The 22,010-nt window shown below is 33.6% G+C and overlaps 1 protein-coding gene across 3 annotated transcripts in view; it reads right to left on the reverse strand.

The window, feature by feature from the left end:
* Positions 1-22,010, reverse strand: part of LOC113498950 — a 152,124-nt gene that overhangs the window by 18,833 nt on the left and 111,281 nt on the right. For 2 of the 3 annotated variants that reach the window (XM_026879216.1, XM_026879214.1), the window contains exons 5-7: positions 13,430-13,527; positions 11,881-12,018; positions 10,524-10,607 (exon numbers count right to left, since the gene is read on the reverse strand). In XM_026879216.1, the coding sequence (XP_026735017.1) occupies positions 10,524-10,607; positions 11,881-12,018; positions 13,430-13,527 (320 nt within the window). The remainder of the gene's footprint in view (positions 1-10,523; positions 10,608-11,880; positions 12,019-13,429; positions 13,528-22,010) is intronic. The other variant, XM_026879215.1, reaches the window with a different exon arrangement.

Raw genomic sequence — 22,010 nt, forward strand, 5'->3', positions numbered from 1 at the left:
ACAAATAACTCTTCTCGTATCGAAAAGGATACGCGATAATCGAATATTCGATAGTTATGATTTGGGATTCGTAAACGTCTGGTATTATAAGTATGAGATGTGTCTGAGCATTATTTGTACCACAATAAGTATTTGTGGTTTAATGGAAATATGTAGAGTCCCGAAAACGCGTATAGAGGGCGGTATAAGCAATTTGTGCATTTATTATTATGCATAACTATCATCAGGGAAGTCGTTCAACACCCAAACCCCATAAATATGGTAGTTCCAACAAATTCCTATGATTCCCGGTAGTTTTATTACGTATATTTGAGGCGCCCTACTTAAGCGATATCGGATTCGGGGTACAATTTCGATAAATTAGGCTTAATTTGATTTGTTCCAGTCACGCGAGTATACAAGAAAGTTGAGTTACAGCAAAATTGAAAAATATGTCAAAAAATTCAACGAACATTTTTCATTGAAAGAAAATTTGTATGAAAAACAAAAGAGTCCCTTTTGAAATTGAAAACTCGATTGAATAAAGTAATGCATATAAATAAGACAGTCGACAATCTTATTATAACCTATTCTTCCTGAATGAAACCTTTATCATTGTGATAAAAGCCATTGTGGAAATTCCCCTCTTCAATTTTTGCTTGAACAATCTTTTACAGTCTCAATTCGCCGTCGTAAAATACCCATTCGCAAAGTCAAGTATCCCTATGTATATCGCTTAGTATCGATAAATCAAAGCTATCGGTATTCAATCCTTTTATTAAGATAATCATACTGACACTTATTGAGATGTCAAAGGGTACGACCGACAGTATTTTTTTACACTAGGTTAATTTACGTCTTTACTACATTACGTTAATTTTGCAAAAAAAATGTTAAAATAAAATTACTTAATGCCCCATTATGAAAGCGATATCGCAAGTTATCGCAATGGTTTTGCTATCAATCCCTTCATTGATGTTTTCGAACACTAATTGAATATGGAACGCGATTGGGTTTTTTATAGTTCAAGTTTTGAACAACCTGCACTGGCTGGCAAAGTATTAATTCATTCTAGTGGCCACAAGCTTTTATTCACAATTTCTCAGATTTTCTACATTTTATCAAAAAAAAAAGAATTTTGTTATAAAGTTGTTTGCTTTGATTGAAATATTTGATCTGAATCGGGAGTAAACTTCAGTAGCCAGTATAAATTGAGAGTACAATCCCGGATAGATTTGAATGATATGAATAAAAATTTGTAAATCAAATTGGTAGCAATCAAAGACAGTGTTAAAAGAAGTCTCTTATATTGTTTTTTCTATTTAAGAACTTTTCTTGTCCTTGTCGTCTTTAAATACGTTTTAAATTTGTCAGTACTTGACACTTTGATTCGGGCATACTATCGGTGATATTCGACCACGCTGAATATTTCTTGATACTTCTATAAAAGGTACGTCTATGTCTTCATTCTGAAATACGGCCACGGATATATTTTTGTTGCGGTTTTTTTTTTGTTTTTGCAACAGCCAAACGCTACCAGCTACAAGAGTCATTCCGCAATAGCTATCTTAAAGTATATGTACACTTCATACAAAGTCTTGTAAATTCCAACATATCTTCACAAGGTTCTAAAACATTATCCTCCCCTTTACTTAGATCCATATAATACCTGGAAGGTATAACGGCAAGACTCTCACTCACTCTCCGTGAAAAATTATCTTACATTAAGACGGGTACGAATATCTTGTGTTACATAAGGTTTTACAAAACCAAGGTGAAAGTAACATAAAGTGGAAAAGTAAAAATAAACTTGAAAGGGTACCTTCAGGTATAGGGTAGTAGTGTAGGTACCTATACTGACAGTGTACGAAATCATATTGCAAATGGATATTTGTATGGACTTAAAATAAAAATAGGATTATTCTTCTGATTATTTTTTCCATGACCTTTTAAATTTTTGTCTAATCAAAAAAGTCTGTAGTAAACTAGAGTAGAGGATCAATTACCATATAAGTAATTTACCACAAAAATAAGATAAAAGCCAAAAAATCCTCGATTTTGCTCTCCATTATTTTTATTATTTTCCTGAACTTCAACACTCCAACGCAAGTCTAAAAATAATCATTATTGCTATTACCCAGACATGATCACTATCACTTCGGATATTACCAAGAAGGTAAGTCAAAGATGCCAGACAGTATAAGACTATAAATTACCACATTAAGTCGAATGAATATTAATAACTGCAGAAAGGGTCTGTTCATCGTTCCGTTGAAGCTTCTTGAAGTATCATTAAGATTTATTATTTCTTAACATCGCCTTCAACGATATTTAGCGGGGAAAATGAAAGAGAAGAATTTTATAGCACTGCAAAAATATTTAATGACATAGTGTAGAAGCTTTTATGATACGGACAGAAAATGATATATTAGATAGTTTTCTTTGGTGATAAATTATTTTCCGAAAATAATATGAGTTACCTCTGGTCACATCGTCTTAGGGTGATTCTTCGGAAAAAATACACTAGTTAAGGTCATATCATTATCCTCGCCAACTGGTTCACTTCACTATGATGCTTAAAATGTTTTAATTCTTACTTCATCTAATAATAGCCGTAGTACTTTACACGCTTAGGTAAAAACAATATTAAATCAAGCAGTCTACAGTATGAAAAAATGTGGTGAGGATAATGATGTTCTTTATTTGTGTTACTTTTTTCCGGAGAATCACCCCTTAACGCATCTTAGAGTCAAGCCTAATTATCGAAAAGTATTTTTTATTCTCCTCGTTTTAATTGATATTTAATTGAATCCCGCTAAATTTATAAAGAAATATAGTAAATTTTCAAAACACTATTTAACAGTTAGCTTTTGAAACCAGACATTCGACATACTGTTTTGAAAACACCATAGAACATGGGTGTTTCTTTAAAAACCCACACATCCCGGACTGGTTTAGTATTACCGAATGTAAAGACGCAAAATTTTCCAACCAGTCCACAAAAACCAGCCCATCTCTAAAAACGAAAACCGATCCCTCAAGACATCCCTAGACCAAACAAACTCGATTACCCACAAACAATTGCACGTTTAAGCAAACACAATCGGACGTCCAGTTGACAGATAACTGATAGAACCCTTTACCATCTCTCGGGGATCCCCCTTCATTGCTTAATAAGCCTATCGGACTGAACAGTGACGTGTTATCTCAAAGTATATTACCTTTTTGGATTATTAAGTTGAGCCTACATTTATGGAAATTGAATAGGGTTTTATTATTGTTTGATACAATATAAAATATGTTATTGTATTGTATGATGTATATTCTGGAATGATATTCTAAATATAAGAAGCTACAATTGTCTGACAGGTATTATGTAAGGAACAAAACGGACAAGCAGGAATCGTCTTTGTGTTAATATCATCTTGATAGTGAAATTGAAATGCGAATAGCGATAATTTTGTAACATAGACAATAGCCATAAATATTTATCCATTATATGCTGTAGGTAAAAAAATAGCTTGAATTTGTAAAGAGACTTACGGATAGCTTAGTGGTTAAGGAAGCCACGTTATACCTACTGTACATAACGCAAGTTCGATCTCAGCCTAGGGCAACTGTAAGAGCTACGAATGCTTATTCTAGATTAAGCTTTCCTTGTGCATGTGAAAAGTAACGTCGTTTTGGTATTTAGATAAAAAAATACTAGGCAACGAGTACTCCCAAAAACTCCTTTTTTATTCCAGGACATGGTGAATTTGAACTATTTTTTTTTTTCGAAACCGTCAATCTGATACATCGAATCATTTGATTGCGAGAGTTAAACCCATTACAATCAATCAGTTTCAATTGACGTCACAATTAGGACGCTTGTGACAGACAATGACGGTACAGAATACTAATGACATCTCATTAGTTTGAATCAAAAAGGCTTTTTACATGACTGCCCAGAAACAAGAGCACAACGTTTTTATATTATGAGTCCATGGCATATGAGTTTTGTAAGTCTACAATCACTCCATAATGCAGAAATCAGCTGATTTTATGGGATATCGCTAAACTCGTTGCATTTAACACTAGTGATGACGTGCCCCATTAAAAATTTTGAATGATGCCCAAGAGTTTCACTTTTTTTCTGTTTCACAATTTTTTTTTTCATAAAGCAGTATTTTTTATCTCGATAACAGGGCAACGGGCTGGTAACTTCAGAACTCTATGCCAACATGGTATAGGTTTTGGTCATTTAAAATACCAGTGGCTGAAAATACACTTTTAAAACAATCTTTATTTTAATAATAGAATGAACTGTAAACTTTCCTTGCAAATCCGAAAATCAGCTCCCAAAAAGTTTCATACATTCAACTCGCCAATCTTTTACAAACTCTAAAAACTGGAAATTCTACTACAACGCTGTCACAAATCGCATCCCAGTTTTCGAAAAATCCTTTCACATATTGGGATAGACCTCGGGACTAACAAGGCGAGGTTGTTGATTAGAAATACACAGCAATCACTGTCACATGAGCTGGCAACCAAATTACTAGGGAGAAGAGACGGTGTTCGTTTGACTACTACGACGTATCGTATAGTGTAAGCGAATGGATTTTCGTGTAAAATCGCTTTCATTTCTGACATGAAACTTCGTGTCGAAATTATTTTGCTTTAAAAATGTTTGAACAGCATTTTTAGTGTGTTTTAAGGAAAGGAGTTTGCTATGTCAAAATGTTTTTTAGAGTTTGATAACTAGAAGCATATTTATTAAAAAAATCAGTCGAACGAAAATATACGAAACGGCTCGACTGACTCTCGTGAAATTTTTGTGTGCATATTGGGGGTCTGAGAATCGGATGACATATATTTTTCCTACTCTAAGTGTTGTTTTTTTATCCGTACATCATGCTTTTTATAAGTGCCATGGCGAAACAACGTTTGATGGGGCAGCTAGTTTAATTTTAATTTTGTAGGTATGTCGTACCAATTTAATTTAAATAACAATGAATTAACACATTTAACTCGGTCGCTAGTTAAATCGATTCTATCCAGATGAAAGCCTTCTACGTATGCCTGTAATTTTCTCTCGTGCATTCAACAAAACAATTCCGCCGACTAATGTGATCAATTAAATCGAGGCATGTGTTGCATGGCAAGGAGAAACGAGATTCTAGATTATATAGGTATATACAAGATGTTAGAAGTGTTGTGAGAAGTTTTACATTAAAACATATTATGTATTGTTATGAAATGCAGAATAAAGTCATATTTAAAAAAAATGTAAGGATTGATAAAATTCTGAAACAACCCCTCCCCTTTCATATTAGGGTGATTTTCAATTTATTTAAATGATCTTTTGTATCAAACCTAATAAAATGGAAGAAAAATAATATAAAACTTTTGTGGATGAAAATAAATTACTATCTTACGAAAACCAAAAGGCTCAAAAATAAATATTCAGTTTTAATACAAGTGAGTCACCCACTTAAGTATTATTAATTACAAGGGGCAGCTTAGTTCACAAGTTAAAAGAAAAGTGCAGTTAAGTAAGTACGGTTGTACCTTGAATGGTAAAGTAATTAAGCTTTCAGTCGAGTACGACCCAAGTAGAGCCTGCGGATCGCACTTTATACAACTTTCAATTGCCTCTGTTTTATATTCTGCGAAACACATTTTACTTTTAATCCAGAATCTACTAAATTAAATAAATGGCTCAATACCGTATTTTTATGATTAGTAGTGGAACCTCGTTGATCTGTAGATGGCTGACCACTTGTATTTAAAGATTTCGAAACTCTTGAGTCTTCACCCACAGGTTAAGCCGTTGGCCCCGACTGTCATAAGATGACCTTTGAGCATCAACAATTAGAATATGGAGCTTAGATAGACCGATACTCTATGCAAAATACTTTCTTCATTTGTATCCCAAATAACTGAAAGCCGAGGCCAATGAAACTTAAAAAGATAGAGTAAAAAAAATAACGACAAAAATACCCAGTCTATTTTCAGCCAAGCATCGTATGACTACAGAACGTCATGCGAAACGTTCCGTATATATTAAAAAAAACAACAAAGTTCTCCTAACTAATAATTATATCATGTGATCCCGAACAACAGTAACAACTAAAGTTCGAGAAAGTTCTAATTGATGGTATCATTACCAGGAATAGGGAACTTTGACGTTCGTGTAACTTTTTTACTTAATTATGAATGGCGTTACAATGGAATAGAATATACACGTCGGATTTTGAATATTTAAAAAGAAAAACGAAAGCTTTTTTATATCACGTTTAAAGATATAATTATATTTTTTTCATAAATTTTGTACAAAGGACCAAATTCACGGAAATTTAAAGTAATTACAGTACGATACAAAATTTGTTATACCCGTACAGATTTTACCTAACGTTAATCAGTTTTCCGATGCCCCTTTGAATTGGCTGGTAACAGGGCCTTTTGAAACACATTCTAACCTAACCAACCTCAAAATTCGGGGAATTGACACTCAAATTACGGCAAACCCGACGTACTTATCAAACGATCTCAATCGCTTTGAAAACCAACTTTATTGGTCCGAAATAAAATGGAAACTGCAAATCGCAACAAACTGAGGTAATGAAAAGAACACATCTGTCGTTCTTGTTTTATTTGAAACGAGTAGCTTGGTGCAATATAATGCGATATAAAACACGTTTTACAACTGACTTTATCGCGTTCGTAAGGGCTTATGCAGATGGCGGATTTTGGGCCCATACGTCACAAACCATTGCTTATAGAGATCTGGTGTAATCCCATTTATATTAGCGGCACGTATGTAACCGCGTTATGGATTTGAGAAGGGATTTCAATTATAAGCTCAATTTGGGAATTGGAAAGGGATAACCCTTTGGCAGTGTTTCTAATTGTAAGGACCTTAGTTTGTATCGACGCAGACAATTTCAGCTTTTGACTAAGTTTTTATAAAATCCCTTATTATTGTATTATGGTCACCCATCTGCGGACCAATCGCGTCAAGCGTAGCTTAATTTGTGATCGAATTACTTATGCGGTTATAGCTTAGCCACAAACTACTGGCTGGACAATTTACGGTATCAGTAATTACTCTCAGAAGGCATCAAATTTATAATCGATGGTAAAACTTGGACCAACAAACAGTCTAGTCAAAACTTTACGGGAAGCAGTAGACCGCCATTGTGTGAACCTATCATGGTTAGCTTACGACCACTAAAAGATCTAAGGCTCTCCTCTAACCGAAAGTATTTGCAATAAGTATTATGTTTTATTCGCCATTTTACGGATGGAACCGACAGATTTTACTGGCCATTATTGATTCAACGACTACGCAAGATACGATTTATTCATTTGCTTATTACAGTGCCCGTTAAAAGGTTATTTGTTTATCTTGAATGACGCTTTAAACTTCACGAAATAAATGTAGCTTTAAATTCGACCAATTCAATTCAATAAATTTAATTCGCTGGACTTTTTAAATGGTTCTAAATTTCAAGATTTCAAGCTGCACTTCAATCCCAGTTTATGGCCTAAACAACGCGCAACGACTTCAAACGCAAGTAATGGTGTGTAAAATAAAAATATTTATTTTCTTATCAAAAGACACCAGACACCAGACTCACCCAGACACCCATACTCACCACAAGCAAGCGTGGATCACAGAAGTGCTTGTCCAGCGATGGGATTAAACGTACTGCAGGCCACGAACCACATATTCTAGTAAACTGAAATACGAAACCCACCATCCAGGGAAAGACTTGACAGACTTTAAAAATCGAATAAAATATCTCCGCAGACTATAAAATTATTCTACAGGGACGCTAAACGTCAATTCAGGGTATTGGCTCACCATCCTGTGAAAACATCTCCGCACGTTTGCACCGAAGTTTATGGAGACGTTCGAACTTGTAACTGGCTGAAAGAAACTGGAAGCCATAAAATTGCTTCGACTTTTCGTCACTCGTTCTACTCAATAAAACGATAAGACCACTTTGGGAAAACTTTCTGGAAGCTAGCGAAGTATTTTTATGTACCGCAAATACATGTTACGGATTTTACTTTAATCCGACTTTGTAAACTTATTATGAACATCTAAACATCTGAAGTTTGCAACTTACGATGTTAACTTGCTTAAGATAAGAATTTTAGGTGTTTTGATGTAATTTATCAGATTTTTATGAGATTATACTGAGATGGAGTGTAATTATATTGGATTAAACTTTATCGTGAAAACAGGAAAGTTTATAATGGAGTGGTAAGAGGTATACCGATGGCATTCTTGTGTTTTTCTTCGTTTATAGGTTTAGGAAGGAAATTGATGAAAATAAATCATGACCAAGCTCATACCGCAATACCTGATTCATGAATCTGAATTCTCTTTTCAAAACAAAACAAAAGCGTAACATCAGATGTTATATTTATCGCTTTAAATACAGAATATCATTGAATTACTTAGGTTTGTATTCGAACAAAAAACCTGACTATTTACTTATCCCAAACATTTTATTGAGGTTGATTTTTTACGAGGCAGATTTTTGGAGCCTAACAAAGAAACACGCAAACATGATCCCGACCTTTCAAACTTCATCGCACCACAAAAGCCTCGAACTCCAACACAATTCAGTTTATAAAGGGCCAGTATTGATGATGTACGTTTTATTGCTTGAAATGTTATTTAAGAATAAAATTGGAGCATGGAAAATACCGTGGCTAAAAGTTTTTTTCCTAAAATGAGTTTCGATTTCGTACTTAACATATTTTTTTAAACTTACTATTTATTACTTGGCTATTTAATTACGAAACCTTTACAACCAAGAATAGGCAATTTAAATCTGATGAGGATTCGTCTGACGTAGACAGGTCTGAATCTTTGGGAAGACATAAGAACTCTAAAGTAAAAGGTAAGGGGAAGGCAAAAAAAACCTCTCTCCTGAAACTGACAGTAGGTTAAACCGAACTTCCGGGCGAAAAAAAGGCAAAATGTTTCAGAAAAAATTGAATTACATTATAACAATTTCCATGCCACAAGGTAAAGGGCAAATCATTAATCAACTCGATATCCATGTAATCTAAAGCGAGCTCGTTATAAAACAATAAGCCTTATGAGCTATATTTAGATTGAAGTTGCAGGATTGCGACCTTCAGTGAAAGTAATGCTGCATTGCGGCTAGGAATCACGCTACATCGTTTTACTGCAACCCAAGTAATTCACTAACCTTGGCAGCCAATGATACAGTTAAGATAGTAGGCGTAACAGAATAAAACGTATTCAAATTAGTTTTTCCGCAATGCATGCGCTTGTTAGCTACGATTCTTATTTGTTTTCGAATGAGGCACGCGAATGTAAATTTTTGGTTGAGTCAATAAAATCTGCATTTTTTTAAGGATCTATTTTTGAGGCCTTTTTGTTGTACACATAAATTGCTCAAAGCGTCTTTAACTTTTCCCCATCTGTTAGTGTATTTTCTTGGCATATTGTAAGTACAGATCATGATTCAGACGCAGCCATCCTTAGCGTTAATTTCAATGACCTGCCACAGCCTTGTTCAGACAGAAAGTATCGAGTATGTTCTAACATTTTAACGTCACACCCAAGGAAAATAGGGGCACATTAACACATTGAAAGTGACGCACTTAGGTAATCTAAAATTAATAAACTAACACCGTTACGAATACATGTCAGCTGTTAATATTGTAGAAGCCTTCGAAAAGTTGAAATTACTTTGTTCTTCAAAAACAAACGTGGCTTAAGGTCTGATGGTTTTGCTTTAAGATTCTTTTTGCGTATGTTATATCGAAAAAGATTTCTCTTGAGATGCCTTTAAAGAATATATTTTAAAAATGTAAGTGTCATATTGTTGTTTTAAGTCTAAGTAAGACTCTTAGTCGAAGTATAATAACTTTGAATGGTTTAAGATTATATGGAAACAAAAGGTTATTGCTTTGAAGTCAAAAAGTGTGATTACCACTTATATTTATGTTGTATATTTTTTGTAAAATGTATTCCAACAAAAGTTTTAGTTGTTTTCAAGAAAAGGTTATTAATTTGTTCGGCTATTGGACCTTCGACAGACTTGTCTAGCCCAAGCGCTGCTGGCTTTGGCGCATCTTGGAACAGGGAAATGTCCTGCAGTAGACCGTAGTAGTATATATATGAAGATTTAAATCATTTAAATGTATTCTACTTATTTAAATTAAGTAGACATATCTATTTGCTTAATTGTTTGAAATGGTTATATATCACGACGGTATTTTATAGTACCTAAAATTTTGTAATTTTTTGTACAATGACATGATCAAAAGTTTTTTCAAGAAAATGAAAAAGTGATTCGGGAAATATATGAAATGAAGAATAGCCAATAGAATTATCTTAAAAATAAATTCTACTAATCTACAAATTTTGCAGTCAGAATGGAAAGCCGAAAGAAACTTAAATTTGGTATCAATTTTGATGACATTGATGCAAAAACTGTTATTAGCGCTTTCGATAATGGCTGCAAAGATTCAAATAACTACAAAGGTATATCCAAAAGTGAAATTACATTTACCGAACACGCGGATGGCGCGGAATGGGCCCCGCACGTGCCTCCCGCCGCTGCAGCCGCTAATGCACTGCTACCAGGCACCTGAGAATCGAAAACACATTTGTCTGTCATGAAAACTATGTTACTTCTTAAATCAATTTTCCAGTGAATGTCATCTATAGGTGAATCGACTTGTATTGATCCCAGATCCTTACTTTATGTCATGGATTGAGTTTCAATATTTATGGATTTCAACAATTTACAATATTTTAATAACGTAATAATCCAGTTGACATAAATGACCTGATAAAAAATTAGGTACATGACCGAATCTAAATCGAATTGAAAAATATCAATACTGATACTAGCAAAAGGAAATTTCAAACCCTAGTCTACCTAGATAGAATAAATCATTACCGCAAGCTAAATTCCAATGGGTACCAAGAGTAAAAGTACCTATCTACAAAAATGATTGAATATTCAAATATTTCGATAAAACTAACATAGCAGAGGCATGTAATGAAAATCACATGGTAGAGATATCACAAGACAATGCATTAGAAATTACAAAATAGATCAAAAAAGGTAAATTTAGTATTGGGTTTCCGTTAATGATTTCTAGATAAATGGAAAGAGGGAAGTTTTTTGCCCTGCAGAAGAAAATGCGGCTTTTAATACATTACAAAATACAGATACTGAAGTACGAGATTCTAAATATACTGGGAATAAATGTAGCAATTTTGAGGGCATCGAACAAACCATATCGATGTGTCCTATAGCGACGTCGGTACATGAGTACATTGTACATCCACCTGTTGAAATTACATTAGCTTGTACGATTTAACAATTACCATCTTTTAGTTTAAGACCAGTGTTAATTAATATTCTGAATAATTATTCCACAGTAATAAAGTAACAGAAGTAGGACAGAACTTTAAATTTTAATCAAGTTTTTCTTTTTCCATTTGTTTTTACATTTTTCTCATTTTTTAAACAGTATACCATACTTATTATTCTCAGATTGGTTTATTTTTTGTAATATTTACAATTCATTAAAATTTACATTTCGTTTATTTTTAATTTTATTTTCAATATTAGATAGAATGTTCAAGAAAAATTCTGATATTATTGTAATTGCTTTCTTGAGGCGAATTTGAAGTATTTTAAATGTGCTTTACTCACGACTATTTATCGAAATTGCCTGATTAGTTTCAGATCCAACCGGTAATCCTCCATGAACTTGTGCTATGGCAGGGTCCCAGACTAAATAATCCAGTTGGGTCCGAATATACTCAGGCGATCTCGATAAACAGCGTAACTAACCAAAAATTTTGATACTTTTCCAAACATCTAAATAAAATTTTTGAATGTTTACCTTCAACTGTTCCTGTTTGTAGTCTGGCTGGTAAGGCAGCAGCATCCTGATCTTGCCCCATCGGTTGAAGAATAGTGCTATCGCGCCGATCCAAACGATCAGCACCAAAACTACTATTCCAATTTCTACGCCTCGTATCTGTTATATCAAATTGAATATTATTAATGTAGAATGTAATGTTTAATATTCTGCACACTAATAGTTTTTCTGGAAAGACAAAATTTGGTCAAGAGTTGTTTTGGGAGCGTGACGTATTGTTTATATTTTCTCCATACTCCCAAAAATCAATTACTATTCTTAACATCAAATCGTTCTTATTTTCAAAATAAACAAGGTCTGATTGCCACCCTTCTGCTTACAAATACAATCTGATAAATTTTAACAAAGCGAATCATCCGTCCAAATATGGTATTCTGAATTGCTAATTTTGGTTATGAATACAGTCAGTTTCAACTCCGTTGTCAAAGTTAGTTGAGTTAATCAGCTTTTCCTCCGGACCGTTTTGTTTGATTCCTCAAATAGTGTTGCTGTAAACCTGGTCTTTTTTATTATGTTTGAAAATAAAGGCTCCGATTCTGAAAGTACGAGGACTGGGCGTGATTGAGCCATTTGGAGATCGTCTATCCAGCAGTGGTATTATATTATTCTGAGTTGATTGAGTTTTAAACTTGTTGCATTGAATTACATAGTACTCAAAAATATGTATATATATTACAGGTACATCGTTTCTAAAGCAAGAGGTGGTTTTAGAAAGCATTCTATCAACAATAATTAGATGTAGCTCAAATATTTTACATAATTGATATTTGTCGACATAAAAAATTGTTTGATCAAAAATATACATAAAAAATTTAGCAATTAATATAATGTCGGTTATACATGTTTATCCACCCACCTTTGACTTACACAAATTAAACATAGTAAAACAGAATGACAAACTAATATATTTAACTGGTTCAACCTTTACCGAAACACGTGAGCGCAACTTAACAATAATTTGTTATTACGATGAATTGTATATTTTATCCGATAGTCTATCACTTTCGTGCTATTGTTTTATACTTCGAATTATCTTGACGTAAACGACAATACATAGATGTGAATAATTGTTAAAAAAGCAGAAAGCACTACGAATCGGATAATGTACCACTGCACCTCCCAAAATTCGAGTATTGTCGCCGGCCATCACATTTCGTTGACGGCTGTTTTAGGATTGCTGGTCTCTCAAAACACCATTCTTATTGGTACCACACCCAAGTTGTATAAAATGTACATGAAAATTCAGAAACAGGCAGATAAATTTCCGTAATGGAAGCCTACCAGCGTAAAGTAATAACGCTGGTATCGAGAAAGCAAAACAGTACTCTACTCTGGTGTACCTATGCTAGTATTTTTCTTACTAAAGAAGAGTGGGTCAATTTTCAATGTTGAGGCATTCGTTGAGAATAATGAACAAAATTGAAGATGGACCTGTTTTCTTAATAAGCTTTGACCTTAAAAACAGAAGAAATCAATTCAGCAGTGTACATAATTATAATTTATACGTTACCGTTGGAAACGTAGGCGAGGGATCGGGGGGAGCGACTGACGATCTGGGAGTAGCACCGACCAACCCGCCGTCTTGCTGGGGTGAAGTCCGTGGGGGCTCTGAACCAACACAGAACTAGCATTAGTTTATAGCAATTATTAGTTATTTTGCTGATGTGGAATAACAATAAAATGCTTTCGTATTGAGCATGTTGAAAGTATATTAAATAAAAGCGGAAAAGAATCCGTTCACAATTCACAGTTTTCCGTCCGTTCACAATTTTCCTTTTTTTTTTATAAGATTATTTGAGGAACCAGGTCATATTAAATGCCTCTCACAAGTCTCTATTTTATGATACAAAATTTCATGAAACGTTCAACATAAGTTTGATTATGGTTGTCTCTTTGTTAAACATTCAAAGATCACAGTTAAAACAATCCTAAAAACTGAAAAAAACAGTAACGTGTTTTGAACAACTCCGAACTTAGAACAGCACCAAAACACCATACCTCCTTCAACATCCACAGTACCCAAATACAACATATAAAAAAATTAAATTCCAAATATAAAAAAATCCTCTACGTATAAGTACTAAACCAACAAAACAAATGACAAGAGAAAAATATGTTATTTTCAGCTTCACTAGCCGTATATTGTTTTGGCATTGTTTATTGCTGAAGTTAAGAAAAATGCTTCCTGTTTAAAAACCACAGCGTGCCTGTCACTTGCAATAACCATTTGTCTTTGTTCGTTTAAATAAAAAGTATTATTACAGTCTAATAATATAACAAAACCTTGAGGCTGTAGGCACGTTTCAATGTCGCAAAATGGCGATTTTGATCTTGGTAATATGTTTGTACCTTGGTAAAAGAACAAAGGTGTAGTGCTATTTTATACAATTTTTATCGGAGTATAGTAGTTTTATATTATGATATTACATATTAATGTAAAAGTTTAGTATACTGGACTAACCTTCGGGTATAAGTCTAATAGGATTTAACGAAAGAGATTTGTAATGGAAATATTGCAAGTGAAAACTAAATTTATAGTACGAGTACTTTTTGCTTACAATAAAACTTAACCACATGGTCCAAATAGAAATGAAACTAAAACGCAAGAAAGACTGAAATAAATTTAAGTTAACGAGAACTGTAATCAAAACATAAATTTTATTTTTTCATAGCATTCATGAGTACACTTCTATTAACGGTTTAACGATATATGGAGCTTTCAATTACTGACCGACGCACAAATTTCAGAGTAAGATGAATATCCAGTAAAGTACGAGACAGACTCGCGACACTGAGCGTTCTGTTCAAGGGTTTGGTGACAAATACTTATGAGGATAGGTACCAAAAATTTATTAAATAATGAATCGTAAAAAGCACTGCTTTTCCTCCATCTTCATTTTTGACAGACGATCAGACAGATTACTAATGTGATAATCTATCACGCTGCTAATTCCACAAACAAGTCTCTTACAAGTTTAGAATATGTTAGAATACTGTCATTTGTCTGCAAGTCTCTCTAAGAATAAATACATATATAAACGAAAAACACATGGACAGATGGACAAATGTACGAACAGACGGACAGACAGCCTCAGTAATAGGGTAATGTGATAAAATTTTTGTTACGGAACCCTAAAAACGATACACGAACTCTTTAATTAACACATCCAGTAACCCAGACTGCACAGCTATTAATAGCCTATGAAACAGAATATTTTCCATGTTTTCCTTTGTTTTGCGTTTCCAATATTTCAATGTGTGCAGTTACGAGCGCTGTGTTCATGATAGACTAACAGTGTCAATAACAGTTCTGAAATATGGGCGTTTTTAGCAAAGAGAAACGTTTTTTGACGCAATATCGGCGATACTAGCAAATCCAGGACTACTGTTTGGAAAACTGTTTATTGGTTATTTTTTGTGAGTGTGTGTCCTGTATTTCATTTCCTATGCAGGTTTTGATTATGTACATATATATAAGTGTTTGCGTGGAATCACTCGATTATACATATTGAGCCCTACTCAGGAAAATAAAATATTATTTTTGGACTAATAAACCTTTTTGTTTTGTTACAAAACATTTTTAAACTTGAGTTATTTACAAACAGCCAAAATACTACGAAAATAAGTGGTGTGCGGGTCGAGCGACTGAGGGCTCGCGGATCCTCAAATGTATGACCGCAACAAGAGTTGCTTAACTTGTTTTTCTTACAGCGGCAATAGAAATAGTTGAAATTATTACAATCGCCAAAATAAATGAATTGAATAATTTGTAAAAAATCAACAGTCTATGTATCACGGTTCCTGAAACACTGCCTGATGATAAAAAGTCGGACAGAGGCAGGTAATACAGTGGTGCCTCAGTATCAGGATCACACTGTTAAAATTACGGTACGAAATTGATAAAAAAACTGCTAAAGCATAAGAAACTAGTGTTCCTAAATTGAAACTGACCAACGTTCCTCAACATATCCTAAACAATACAATTCCATCAACCTACAAATTGCCACTTAATCTACAAATATCAATCTAAATCAAATTATGCTTGAGCAAAACAAAACTGATTACGGCGCGGGGTAACACGATCGATCCTGCTAATCTTGTTAACTTGACATTCACAGCCTGTCTGAATAAACACATTAATCGTGAACGTTATTATTTTCTTAGTGGACTAACTGTATTAGATAGATTAAATGTCTTTGCGATAACTGGAACAGATAAAAATAAAGGTTTTTGATGTCTGTATTGTAAATGAGAAAGCGGCCAGAGCAACACGATAAGTCTTAATAAGACTGATTGTCGGTATTTTTTGCTTCTACCCGTAACGACTATCAAATACATGTCATGTCATGTGTAAATAATGGATGAGACCCACAATTTAACGTGGCCTAATCACGGTAAAACTCTTTACGACTTAGATCACCCATCCATAGACCGACCGCAAAAAGCGATAATGTAATTGATCAACTTGTGGAGTTTAAGTTAAGTTACTTGGGGAGTACTTCCCCTCTTCCGCTTTATTCCATATTTTTTTTAATTAAAGATTTTATTTAAAACTTTGTACAGTAAAATATGATGCAACATTTCGCAATGTAACGCATCGGTGAGAAGGTACGCAGATATAAAACGACAGCGAGTAAGACCTAGTAAACTAAATGTCGAATCCAATTTTAGAAATCGGTCGAAGCACTCCGCTGTGTACTTTGTACTCGACGGCAGTATTCTGTTTGCAGACGCTGTTTGGAATGGTGACGAGAAATTAACCGACAAGACCTTTTAAGTATTTGTATGTAATTTTTGTTAGAGCTCGAATAAAAAGAAAAAGTATATAACGTTTCATGAAAACTCGACGCATTTATACATGAAACTTGTTATCTCTCTGTCTATCTGCTATTAAATATAGATTATGAATTCATAAAATAGGCTGTGGATAATGATTTATAAAAAGTATAAATAAATGAACCAAAATAAGATGTTAAAAAATAACATCAAATTTAAAGATGCTAACTGTATCCACGCAGAAATGATAGGAAGGTTTTGAACAGGTTCAAATCAATATACCTTTTTCCGACAAGACATTATTAGATTTGGGGCTAATTACATCACTGACTTCCATACGTTTCACAATCTGTGAAAATATTTTTTTTTCTCTTCTTTTTAAATTCATTAAATAAATGAAAAACCCTCTTCAACGTTTTTTTAAATTTACCTGACGGAAAAATCAAGTCAAACACCTAATTATTCAAATCATTCACAACTTACGGAATCGTATGTAGCTGCTATGTGATACAGTGAAAAACGAATACCGAACAATGGAGTATAAGTTCCACGACTGAATTTGCTATAAGAGAAAAACAATTGAAAATCGCCGAGCAATGTAAAAAGTTGGAGTTGAATAAACCGCAAAGTAATCCACAAATCGGAGATTAATCGTGACGCAAAACCCGTTGGAACATTTAAAACGTTTTCGACGTAAACTAGCGAATCCCTGGAGCATTTTGGGTATCGAAAATTCAATAAAGCCCGATTTTAAATCCGTGTGGATTCCGATTGTGTAAAATATGTCTGTATAAGTTTTTTTTGTGTTCTATAGTACTTGAGTTTGATTTATCCAGCCAGACAGTTTTGTACCTATTGATGTTCTGAGAATCTTCATTATTTATCTAATGGGTATTAGTACTAAGGGTTTAAGTAACTAAAATCGTGGTATCGCAAAATTCAAGGATCCTTTTTGGAAAAACCAAGCGGGTACTAATGAGACCATATCAACAGGAAATGTATCTTCTCAGTAATTAAGCTGAGACAAAACTGACCGTGAAGTAAATTTGAGAAGGAACCTGAAAATGATTATATGCAGATAAGTATGCTCTGTTACTAAAATCCAAATTAAATCTATGTACAGAACAGAGCAAAAATTATACAAAAAAAAATCCAGCAAAACTAAAACAACACTAATAAAATCATAATCAGAATAACACACCACATTATAAAGAGATTCGTTTGCTCCCGGGCATCCGGAAGATCGGTTGTTGGGTAAATGAACCGGCTGGAGCGGTGCCAAAACGCACTAAGCAAGTACAAAGGCTACGCGATACAACAAAGAGAACCCATACGCAGATATGCAACGTTCGGGATTAATCGTACAATTTGATAGTTAGCTTCGGATTGGACAAAAGATTCAGTCTAATTGTTTTCGGGGTTTCAATAGGTTCTCGAATTGGAAATTCGGATTTGATAGGATCCTTGATAAGTAAATTAGCGAACATTTTTAATTGATTCTAATTATGTAGGTCCTGTTTTTCTTTTTGTTTGGGTAGAAGCCTTTAATCTAATTTATATTTTAAAATGTAAAATTTAGATAAGTGTAGCAAAATTTTCGATCGAATTTAATGCGTTATTCGGAGAAAATGGAAAAATGTTTTATAAACGCGCGATCTTTCTTTGTTTGTTACATTTTTATTTTTACTGACTTCTAAATCCAAAGAAAGTACTATCAAAAATTAAGTGATTGCAATAAAAGACAGAATTGTGATCCAAATTTGAAATAAACAAGATACTAAGATTTTAATTCCATTAGCACACAATGGCGTCTTAGACAAGCATCGAACGGACACGTGAGATCAGAAATAGATTACCGGACAGTCTCTGTTCCTGTTTGTGTTTGGTTACCGAGGCGCTAATGTTGCGAGACGATGAGAGAACGTGTTTCCAATACACCCTGATGTACACGACTGTACACTGCAGAAACTTGTGGTGGAAACTAGGTTTATGTACACGACTGTACGTTAGAGTATATCTTGTATGTGTGTGTGTGTGTGTGACGGTACATCGTTCATCATACGTTAGCTAAAGATCATTTTTGCCATGCATAACAATCTTTTGAATTTGGGAGCCAATAAAAGACAAAAGGGTGATTGATAGAGTTTTTAAAATGGCGATTTTTGTTTTTTTTTTTTTTTTTTAAGATTTAGTGGCTTTCAAGAGTTTACTTTCAATATGAAGTGACATTATCAAATTTGGTCGTAAAGAATTATTGGCTGATAAAACGCGTGGGTTTTGTGAAGGCGTTTTTCAGAAGTGACACAAATTGCGTAGGCTGGCGATAATTAATTTTGTGATTCATAAACAAACCCTAAAACTTAATATATTTTTTGGAACAACCAAATCATGTTTTAATAGTATTTTATTTTACGTGTGAAAGTTGATAGTTCAATAGTTTAAGGCTGACATATATATTACTTTAATAACCTCGTAAAAAGCAAAATTGTTAGCTATTTTGAAATAAGAGGAATTGCTGATACAACCAGTTGTGAAATAAATTATTTCCAGATATGTTTCAAACAAAATACATAGGTAATTTATTTGTAGGTAAAATATTACTTTTGTGCGGTTCATATTATTCTCAGAAATCTTTCAATTACTGACGTCATAAAGTTGTAACTTCTCTTGAAAACAAACCATTCTGAGGGTTGTTGAACTTTTAACGATTCTTTCAGAGATTGTTGAGGCTTTCTTCTTTCTTCGTAAATTATTAACGGTTTGGTAGAATTGTTATACTCAATTTAATATGTATGTTGTATTATTATTCGATTCACTAAAAAAATTGACATTGATCTCATTTAAAAGTTTTCTTAGATTTAGACTTAGTACTTCCTCTTGCCATGGAAATCATAGTATTGACAATATGTGTCTAGGTTCGTAGTACAATACTTTATTTACCGGTAATTCGTTTGTCAAAATCCAGTTAATCCAAGACCCCTACACACATAATATTGTATTTGTTCCAAAAGCTCTGAGTAAAATCAGTAGCAAAATGTTTTCTTCGTAAACCTCATGACTGCAAAGCACTACTCTATTTACCTAAACTGCTACTAGACTTTTTCACAGTAAAATGCATTGCAAGCTGTTTTAATTTTAAAGTTTATAAATAAGCGTGGACTTGGAGGTTATATGACCACATTCTACATTCCCACAAGGCAAGCATAGTTTTGATCCACGGGGACATACACACGCACATAAAACACGCAACAGGTCACTTATATATGAATATCAACAATTGTTGATACAGTGAACCACACATGAGCGATCTTTCAAAATTGAAAAGCACCTTATATCAAAGGCATAAAGTCCATTTTGTACTACGTTTCTACGGATGTTTATCATGTGCGGAGTGTTGTACAACTACTGTTTTGTTCATATTTTATGTTTCGTTTTGTGTCCCATTTGTGTCGTTTAGCATTTGTTTTTCGACTGTTTATTCTCTGTTTATTTTTCACAAGGACGTCGCTATGAAAACGACCAGTTCGTTTCAAATAGAAATGTATTTAAAACAAAAAATGTTGACTAGTTTTTGACAAGACGAACTAAAGCGATTCTCAAAATCATGTAATATAAAAAAAAAACTTATAATTTATTATAAATTTTGTGAGTAAAAGATAGCTCATAGCGATAAGACCGCTTATTGCGACATCGTCAGACTTTTTATTCTTGTCAAAGTCTCTATTTACGTGGTGTTTCATATACCTATTCTATCTTAAACTATCTATCCTAACAATATTTTACTTACATTTAAAGTTTTGCGATGCAAAATTCGCGTAAATCCCCGTATTATTTTATGTTAATACAATAAGTACATTTAAAACCTGATCAGAAGCTGAATAATTCTTCAAGTACATCCAATTTCGCACGCAAAATTTCAAATCCTCCAAATCCCAATTTTATACATCGACATAGCCTACTTAAGTCCTGTCGTGGCAATTGTTTTTCCGTTTATCTGTTCGTTAACTCTCTTTTCTTTGGGAACGTGCTTTCATTCACAGTCACGGGATTAAAAGTGATTGTAGTGCTAAATAAAGTATCAACACGGCTTGTTTTGGATTGGTCGTGAAATAATTCTGCAGTATAAATAGGGAAGTACGGGAAATTGTGTAAAAGTATTTGTTTTAGCGAATTTATCATAACTAGAAAAGTAAATGCAGACAATGCGGACAACATCACATACATTGTTCTGAACCCTAAGTAAGTTGCTAAAGCACTTGTGTTATGGAATTCAGATACAACGAAGGTACCACAAACACCCAGACCCGGGAAAATATAGAAATGTGATTTTTTACGAAAAGTATACATTTTTACTAAGGTATACCTGCCATATGGTTATATTATAGAGCCAAATTCTGTACACGTAAAATCATATTTCTCTACCAACACATACTCAATTGTAATGGATCATAGATGGTAAAAATTATGACGTCTTCCAGGTAAACATTGATCAGCTGATGACATTTTAGCACTGTAAGCTCAATTTTCTTAGCTTCTTTGAGATATCCAAATTCATGAACTCTTTTTTTTGTATGTTTAGATGATCGTGAGGATATTGGAAGAATTTTAACCGCAAAAGAAGTGAATGACACATCAACTAAATTTACTCCAAATGTCGTAAAACAAAACACTTTGACATTTACTTACATAGACACACAATATAGTACAAAGCACATCCATTTAAAACCATGCTTCAAGTAATTTCATCAAAAGTTACACAAAAATACATTGACATACAACGTGGCTCAGTTTGATGTAATTTAACGTAATGGCTGAGTCAGTGACCCATTATTTTGGGAAATTTGAGACACGCACACGCCATTTTATCACGCAACAGGTGCACTTACAAAACGAGAAAAGTTAAAAGAAAATATCGACACATGCATTGATGGTGAATGACGTGGAAATATAAGGAATAGTAAGTTTCGCCTTTGGTCTTTCATGATTGGCATATTTGAGTTCAAAAATATATAGGATACGTATTTTTTTCTTTCAAGGCATAAAATAATAAATGAGATACAGGAAGTTAAAATCTCGTGTGATGTCACTTTTTACCGGCAAGTGACGTTATAATCCTCCACTTCCATACATTCAGAAAATACTCATCCATTGTTTTTTTACAAATCTTTTAATTTTTAAGCCCAATATTGAACTGAGCGAACCTAAGTGGTACAAACAGTATTGAATTACGCTCAACTTTAGTTACCTGTTAGTACTATCTACACTAATAATCTTAAAGAAATGAGCAAGCAATGTCTTCAGATTTGAACCCTAAC

Source organism: Trichoplusia ni, chromosome 11 (assembly GCF_003590095.1).
Source record: "Trichoplusia ni isolate ovarian cell line Hi5 chromosome 11, tn1, whole genome shotgun sequence".
Lineage (NCBI taxonomy): Eukaryota > Metazoa > Arthropoda > Insecta > Lepidoptera > Noctuidae > Trichoplusia > Trichoplusia ni.